The sequence below is a fragment of the Meleagris gallopavo genome, chromosome 22 (genome assembly GCF_000146605.3).
Source record: "Meleagris gallopavo isolate NT-WF06-2002-E0010 breed Aviagen turkey brand Nicholas breeding stock chromosome 22, Turkey_5.1, whole genome shotgun sequence".
Classification (NCBI taxonomy): Eukaryota; Metazoa; Chordata; class Aves; order Galliformes; family Phasianidae; genus Meleagris; species Meleagris gallopavo.
In genome coordinates this window covers 11,302,903-11,311,600 of record NC_015032.2, presented here as the reverse complement: position 1 = coordinate 11,311,600, position 8,698 = coordinate 11,302,903, and the positions used below count along the sequence as shown (strand labels likewise).

The window sequence follows — 8,698 nt, the reverse complement described above, 5'->3', positions numbered from 1 at the left end:
GCTGGAAAAATGAAGCACAGATTTGTCAGAAAGAAAAAGAATATCCTCTCTAAATTCCTCCACCTCCAACATATGGTTTAGTTTCAGTTTCCTCCAAGCTACAACAATATGCTTTACAGGAGACAAGATGACGAATGCTTAATTTGGGGCTCAGGAGAAACAAACAACTTTCTCTAGAAGCACATGCTTTGTTTCAAAGTGACATTTGGTACAAGCCCCCGTGTCCGTATTGCGTTACATCACCGCAGGTCAACTGTCGGGAGCGACACGGGACGAGGCAGGCTGCCCTTAACCCTTCCTGCTCTGCTTCTCCTGGGCACTCCGCGCGTTCCTTCTGCACCTCTTCTAAATCGCAATCAAGGCTGACTACGAGCTTTAAATTCACAGGGGCCGAGGAAGGGATTAACACAGCAAGTGCTTAAGAATACAGCAGAGGAGCACTTAGCCGGCACGCACAGCCTGCAGCGCTATGATGCAGCCGTGCCGGGGGCCATCGCACACCGAGATGCTGCACACAAACCTCGCTCCTGCCTGCACAGACGCACAGCCTCCTCCCCCCACCGCCAGTACAAAAAGGCACGGCTTGCTATTGCTCTGAGGAGGATTCCCACTACTTCTGGCTATCAGTAAGTTTACATTTTAGCACAGCCATTTACCTTTAACAAAGTATCAACCGGGATCAGAGTTGTTTATGTTTCCAGGTTGAAGTTAAGTGGCTGAATCCACGTTTAAACTCGTAACAAAATCACCTCACTGACTTACATCTCCGACTTACAGGTGCACAACATCCCCAAAACCTTCACAAACCAGCCAAGGTACCGCCACAACCTTTCCAAACCATCCACACCACGAACTCCAGAACACCTAAAACCAGGCAGGCTTGCTTACTAAGGGCCGACATCCCCTTAAGAGGCCATAAGACCCCCCACGAAAGACTGAACACACGCCAGAACAGAACAGAACAGAACAAACCAAACCAAACCAAACCACCCCACCCCCCACTCAGCCCATCTTCTCCCATTTGGGAACAGACCACACCTACCTGGGTCCTCTCTGCACTCAGTCCCCTCTCAGGACAGCTGCCATGCTACCTTTATATTCTTTCCCAATCCCTCTCAAAGAGAGTTTAGCTCCTTTACTGCCACCAGCTGTGCCGGCCCACCCCACGGCAGCACTTAACCCTTGCAGGACCTGCGTGTCCCACCACCACAGCAGACTATGGGAGACAAGGCCTGGTTTCCCTCATAAGCTTACCAGTAGGATTGATTGAAAGTTAGAGAGTGTGAGAAGGGACCCCAAAAGTTTTTCAAGAACAGTCATTATATTTCTAAAAGCCTTAGTATGGATTTAGTTACACTGGAATTAAATTTACATGGCTCGTGTTTCTGATGGAGTCCTTTTCTATAGCACAGTTATAAACAACCACCAAAATGCTTCTGTGCCCAGCATCAGTGAATTCCCTGGGTACTCAGAGCTGTTTTACAACATTTACCTGCTTCAGGATTGGGATTGTGTTGAGGATTTGTGTTCACTGTTCTCCATAACTGCGGTGGTCATAAGGGACCCCACTGCTCTGTGTCAAGGTGACGGGGCAGTGTCAAGTGCTGCATCACCTGATTACAGTGGGATGTGATAAGGGAGGAATTTGGACTTTGTACCTTTCCGGTTTAGAAGCAAATTGTTAATGCTTCCTCTGCAGGATTAAGAAAAAGCAAAGAATGTTGATAAGGGATTATTTTTCTTCAAAGCTTTTGATAATTTGTTCTCAAATAAATAAATAAATAAATAAATAAAAAATGCAGTGTTAAAGGAATCTGTTCAGTCCTTCAGTCTCTGTCAAGGCGGGTGCAGAATTTCCTGTTTTTGTATTCTCAGAACTGCTAAACTGCTGAAGTTGCCAGTAAAGACTTGGGTGTGTTATCCAGAAGAGGTGGAGCCTATAGCAAATCCAGCTTCTTCACTGATATTCTCAGATGAGTATAAAGAAATTACAGCTATTCCATCTCTGTGCTCACAAGTGGGCTCAGCCCCCACAGCCACAAATCCTCTGCACTCTAACCCTGTGTGTATTTATTGCCGTGCTATCCTTTCTCAGTAGAAACCAGAGATTTTCTTGCATGCCTTCCCAAAGCCAGCTGTAAATGCTTACATACAGAAGAGCACAAAGGTAGGCACAGTGCTGTAAAAGCACAAGGTGCAGGGCTAGCAGTGTGACACACAGCCACATATACCCACCTGGCAGCAGCTCTGTCCATCCCCTGCCTGGACCCTGCTCTCAGTATGAGCACAGCTCACCACTTATCTCTAAAGCACAGCTTTGTCATTAAGGGACAGAACACAGCTCCTGCTCCAGCTCCATACCATACAGAGGTGGGATACAGGCCTGGCCTGGCCAACAAGTAGTCAGCACAGGAGTGAGGTACTCTCAGGTGTGTTCCTTCCTTTGCCAATCTTCTCCTTGGAAACACAATTCAGCAAGTAGTTCCAGTAGACATGCAACCCATAAGGAACCTCAGAAGATGTATTACACAGGTACCAGACCAATATGATATTTTGGGGCATATAAGCATGGCTAAGACAAAACTAAGACAACATGAAAACCGTAAGAAGTAATGTACCATGCAACTCAGTGCCCCAGGAGGCTGTGCTCTGCATGACAGTCTCATGCTCAGATGGGCTCCTGGGCAGTGAGCAGCCCAGCGTGCAGGCAGTGGGGCTGAGGGCACAGGGAGGGCGAGGGGCCCAAGGGCAGCCCCGCAAGGGTTGCTCAGAGCCTCCAGCCTCACTGCCATGCACAGGATATGCTTGGAAAGGGTGGTTTGTTGTTGTTGATGTATTTTGAGAGAGGCTGTAGGTGATGCTTACACTAAACAAGTACTAGCTGCTGAAGTGCAATTATTTATTTGGTGTGTACTGGTAATTAGCGGCTGGTTATGCATACAATTAATGGGTGGACTGTTTAAAACCGGATATTACACTGTTCTGTGCGGGCTGTGTGTTGTACGAGGCAGTGCAGGGCAGCTTAGCTGGGAATTATCTATAGAACCCACCTTGAAGTGAAATGAAGTTAGACATCTGGACAGATTCCAGAGAAAAGCAATTGAGCTCTGATGATTTGCTTTCAGGCTATGAAAACCCACAGCATCCAGGCTGCTGTGACGGTGCTCACCTCCACGTGTTAGGACACAGCATGGCCCAGTCCAGCTCAGCCCTGCACTGCATGCAGGAGGGCAGGCCGGGGGGTAAATGCCTATCCACTGGAGAGGAGTGCTTCACACACAAAAAGCAGCATTTAAAATCCATTCCCTGCGTTATTTATATCATCATGAGATTGCATTTTGTCCTTAAAACTCTTCTGCACGTGCGTATCTGAAGCAGTCTGATCCGCTTCAATTCCCCTCAAAAGATTTTATGTACAAAACCGGGGCTGTTTGCTGACAGCACAGCCTAAATGCAATGCCTTGGTTTGGCCGCTCTTCTCCTTTGTCTTGGATTGCAGTCCTTCCCAAAGCTTTGATTTCCCAACGACTCGTTAAGCTTTACCGGGCCTGAACACAGCAGCTGTACTTTCATCTTTCTTACACAGCGCTGGAATGCGGAAGCTCGACTTCACTGGGGATGCATCTCCTAAGACTTCAGTTCCTCTTGGGGCTCCCTGCGCTGCTTTATAAGAAGGCTGACTCGCTTCCTCAGAGCTCTCGTTTTCCTGTTGTCAGAGAGGAATCGAACAAAACTAGGAATTTCTCTGCAGGAGGCAGTGCCAACAGAACCCTTATTTCGTCTGCAATAACAGCTCCGTGGCACCGGGGCACCCGCAGCCAAACTTGCTGCTTTTCTTGTTTTTCTGCCAAGAGGATTTCCTGATTCCTGAAGTTACCCCACTGCCAAGGGATGGGGACTGAGCACATCTCACCAGCCCTCATTGCCTCAGCAGGACAGAATGGCAACCAGTGCAGTTCTGCTCCTGAAGCACAGACCAGCAAAGAGTTATCTTATACAGAAGATCTGATCTATCTGTAATATAATAACATTTATACTATCTGTAATGCAGTAATAATAATATATGGTGCCTATAATACAATTAATTAGCTTGTTGGTTTTTTTTTTCATTTAAAAATAGATTAAGTGCTGTTCTAATACAGATGCAATTACACGGGGCTTGAAGTCACTGTTACAGCATGAGAGCTTATTCTGTTTTTCTGCTGGCATTCACTGTGCAGACAGCTAGCTCTTTCATACACACATGTAACCATGCTGATTGTCACAGCGTAGCCTTGCATTCACTGATTTAATTAAAACTGTGTGCTCCTGTGGCGTAGCCAAAGCCTAAAACCATTTTGTTTTGTTGCAGTGTTTGATGTAACAATCCCAGTTCTTCCCTCTTGATGCCATAAAAGAAGACCCAGGTCTCATGCAGCAGCAGAAGTACTCTGCTATGAATCAGGTTTGAAATCTGTAAGCAGTCACTGTTGGGTGATATCTCTGTATGTTAAAAGCCCTATGGAGCCTGGGAGCAGAACAGAAGGTGCTACTGTAACTAAAAGGCCTTTTGTCTCTGCTTGCTGCACCCAGAAGCATGGGCAAGTTTTGGTGGTCTGCATCAAGCCCACAGGGCAGTGCAGAAATAGTGTCCATCTCCAGTGATTCCTATGAAGAAAAATGACTCTTTTACCTCGTTCTTCTTTGGCTCATTTCTAGTTAGAAATGTACTTCCACAGGTCTTACAGAATTCACATTTGGTTGCCTGTAGTAATCCTTTCTCAAATAACGACAGCTATTCACTTCACAGGTAGGACTTCAACGTGTTGATTTATACCTAAAGGTCACGTCAATCATCCGAGAACAGGGATGTAAATAAAGAATTTTGTCTCAAGATTAAAGCAGCTTTTAATTTTTTCTTAAAAAGGATTAGTATTTATTTATTTAATCATAAGGAGCTAATAACGTACAGTACTGCATCTTTCAGACACAAATGTGCCTTGAAACATCAGGCTTACAGCTCCTTGTTTGAGTGAGCCCAGGGCTGAATAAGGCACCGACACCTCTGTTTTCTGTAAAATTTATTAACCACAGTTATTACAGGAGCCTCGTGAAGCAGGGAGCTGCCTGGGCAGCTTTGATTTTATTAGGATTAATTACAAGTACGAATATAAACAAATATCGGAAGCAGCTAAGTATTTCTTCCTATCATCTGCCAAACATTAGGAGCAGGACTGGAGGCACAGCCTGGCGTTAGGGCAGCGTGGGGACGCGGCTGCCCCCGTGTGTTCCCATTAGAACCTCAAACAGCTTTAAATTTGTTATCCTGCCTCGCCGGGACAGGAGAGAAGTTGCCTCAATCACGGAAAACCTTTGCGTTTTAGCTTTGTAATTTACATTAATAACCAAGACGAAGCGTAACTTTAGAGCCGCCGATTCTATTGGACTGCAGGCTTATGGCTAATTTCAGCGCTATAGAAAACCACAAAGGGCGACTTGGTTGTTTTTACATTTAAGTATAACGTTTATCAGAGGGGATTTTCTTTTCCTGGCTAATTTAAAGCTCTCTAAAGCTGAGGATTTGTTGCTCACACCCTGCTGCACAAACTGCATTCCTTTGTCACGTGCACTTTTTCTGCTATTTATTTAATTCACTGCCACTTTCTTACCTTACATTCCCTACCTTCCACAGACTAAAAATTATCCGCATGACCTTTCTTTAAATACGCTACTACACATTCTTGATGATCTTTACATTTTCTTTCTAACATCTAAAGAACAAACCCTGCAAATGATACACCTTACATGATACTCCAGCGTTTGCTTGAGCCTCGGGCATTTGATGACAGCCACGTAAAGGAAAATAATGAGTCATCTCTGGTGCAGGTGAGCTCACGGGGAGCTGCCCATCCTCCCACAGCCAAGTGCATTCATTACTTGGATTTCCCAGCAGGTAGGATAGACACTGGATCTGTTTGCACTTCAGCATCAGACATCCTTTTGGAACCCTGTGGAATAAGATACAGAAATGTATCAGCTTCTCTTTTTTTTTTTGGTATTTCAGAACAGTTAGGTCAGGGATTACACGTTAGAGCTTCACTGGCAGACATCACCCACTCATTCTCATTCCTGCTCTTTGATTTTCCTAATTGACCCCTCATTTAGTTCATATTAGTATATGAACACATCCTGGCAGTCCCAGAACAACACCGCCTGTGAGTTTGCTTATTATTTTAATATATTTTTAATATAATTTTCCCAATCAACGTAAAGAGTGATTGTGCTTAGGAAGTGAACCAACATACCACAGACATGTTGCTGCTTACTTTCAGTATTACAGTTTTGGCCAATTCTCACTAAAATATCTCTGGCCTAAATGGTTTATTGAAGCCATGCTGGGAGCCTCTCAAGCATGATTAATAGTGTATTATAGCCAGCCTTGGTCTGCTCTGAGTTAAAGAAGCATTAAATACTTTCATGCACGACAGATATTTGACAATGTTAGAGTGATAAAACTTTTCTACACGACACATATAATTCCAGGTCTGGAACCAGATCAAGACACTAATCCAGTTTAGGCTGAGGAAGTGCACCGATCCAGCTTGCCAACTAAATTTTTGGCTAATAATGAATAGAAACTTGGCTCTAGTTTAAGGTACCTTGACCTGATTTTGCTGGCCTTGAAGCCGTTGAATCTCAAGAACACAGCAGCAAAATGGATCCACAAACACTGAGAGATGGCTGTTAACAGTGTGTATGGATGCAGTTCTGTTTGTAGCCCCATGCCTAAACCATTGCAGGCTGAGCAGAAAAACGCAGTGACAGTGCTAAATGGGCTATGTGCCTTCCCTGCAATATGAACTGTGCAGAATCGTACACGAAATGTCCTTTCACACAGCTTCATACTGGGAACCTGACTCATCACTTCGAGACACCATGGGACTATTCTGTGTCACATGGGGAGAGAAGGACCTCAACTTCCTCATTCCTTTCAAAGAAATAAGATCAGTGGGTTTTTTTTAATAGTGATTAGACTTCACTGCACTGATATCCCTTCAACTTTTCACCTTTGTAAATCTAAGTATAAAGAAGAGCAGACAGCAATTGTAATGGACTGAAAACATCTCCTGCCTGAACATAACTGCAGTCCTGTGCTGGGGTGGGTGGGTGAAACACCACTGCTTGCTGTGGGTTGGCTTCTAGTTACATCATTTTGAAGATGCTAGAACAGAATGATTATTGTTTTGTCACTTACGTGCAGCAACAAATAAAAGACACTTTAAAAAAGTAACAGGCTGTAATGTCTGTCACACAATGCCAAATGTCATTTGTTTGGTGAATATTTGCATCGTTAGGGTTTATCCAGCAACCCTAAAAACCTCCTCAAGTTTGATTTCCTCCCCCGTAAGACTCACTTTGAGCTGCAGCTATTCCGTCCAACACGTAAAGATACTGAAAATTTCTATGGTGATCTACAAAACAAGATGATACCATTTGCCATCCTTCCTGTAAATGATGCAGATTGGGTAGAGGAAGGAGTAGGGGAGGTAAAGCTCATTTCAGATAATCCCCGTTTTGACTCATTTAGCACATTTGCAGAAGTGTCTCATGTTATTTGCCAGTACTAGTCTCCCTGCTGCACCCATTTTCAAGGTGATTGCTAAGCAAAGCAGGAAGCTGTGAGGGAGAGGGCTGATGATTCTTGTTAAACTGGAATTTCCAAGCACCACGTAAAATAAAGAACTTTGTTCCTGCCCTTTTAATGGCCAAATTCCAGCTCTGCCATCGGAGTCTTAAGCACAGGTATTACTGCCCATGTCTCGCTCTCAATTACCCTGCATGGCCCTTTTCAGTGCAGTGAAAGTTGTCTGCCTTTGTGACAGCTTGGCTGGAACACACTTTGGGCAGAACACCTCCAAGTGCACACCCAGGAATGTCACTGTGTTGGAGGGTTTTTTTTTGATCAGAAGTTCGTGTCAGATCTGAATAGGTCAGAACATTTCCAGGCACTCCCAGCTTCTGACAATGTCACTGTGAGTTATTCCAGCTCAGAAAATGATGTAATTATTTGTTCTTTTATTATCAAATCTAACTTTTCTAATTCTCACTGAATGCCTTTGTATTTCATGTAGTTTAGAAATTCATCTCTTTAGCCATAAGAGCAGATATTTGGTCTGTGCCAAAATCATGCAGCCAGGCCATAGTATTGTTTGCCTGCATAAGTGGCTTCATTTGTATTAAAAATTTCAGTATTTTTCAGCCCAAGTGGGAGCAGATGTTTGAATTGAAGCTTCTCCATCAGCTGCATTCCTGGACTATGACATCCTCTCACTCTTTGCCCTTTCCCAGAGGACTCAATGCATTGAGGAGAAAGTGGTGTTAAAATAGCTGTGATGGAAATAGCTTGCCAGAGTTCAGGAGGAACTCCATGGCCACGGGTTACGCAAGCGAGGCCTCCTGGATCTCTTTCTTGATGTGTCCTGCTTCTGTTTCATCAGCACAAAGCTTAGTATTTTTTTCTGAGTTGTTACCAGGGATCTGCACCTTTATCTCAAAAAGAAATTTCTGGCATTGCTTTGTGTCTAATCTCATACTTTCAGATTAATGAGCCTTCCTTCCTGGGATTGTGCCAAGAAAAAAAGATTTCTCCTTTTGACATCACTGGGTCCCAAGATGAACAAAACTAGTGCAAGTTGGTAGATACTCCAAGTTCCAGAGT

At 44.3% G+C, this 8,698-nt stretch overlaps 1 protein-coding gene across 1 annotated transcript in view; it reads right to left on the bottom strand.

Annotated features, from left to right (window-relative positions):
* Window positions 1-5,047: 5,047 nt before the first annotated feature.
* The window catches only part of BCAS1 (breast carcinoma amplified sequence 1), a 42,367-nt gene continuing 38,716 nt past the window's right edge, over window positions 5,048-8,698 (bottom strand). Inside the window, exon 14 of the mRNA XM_031556608.1 lies at window positions 5,048-5,987. Within this exon, the coding sequence (XP_031412468.1) occupies window positions 5,913-5,987 (75 nt within the window). The 3' untranslated portion in view covers window positions 5,048-5,912. The remainder of the gene's footprint in view (window positions 5,988-8,698) is intronic.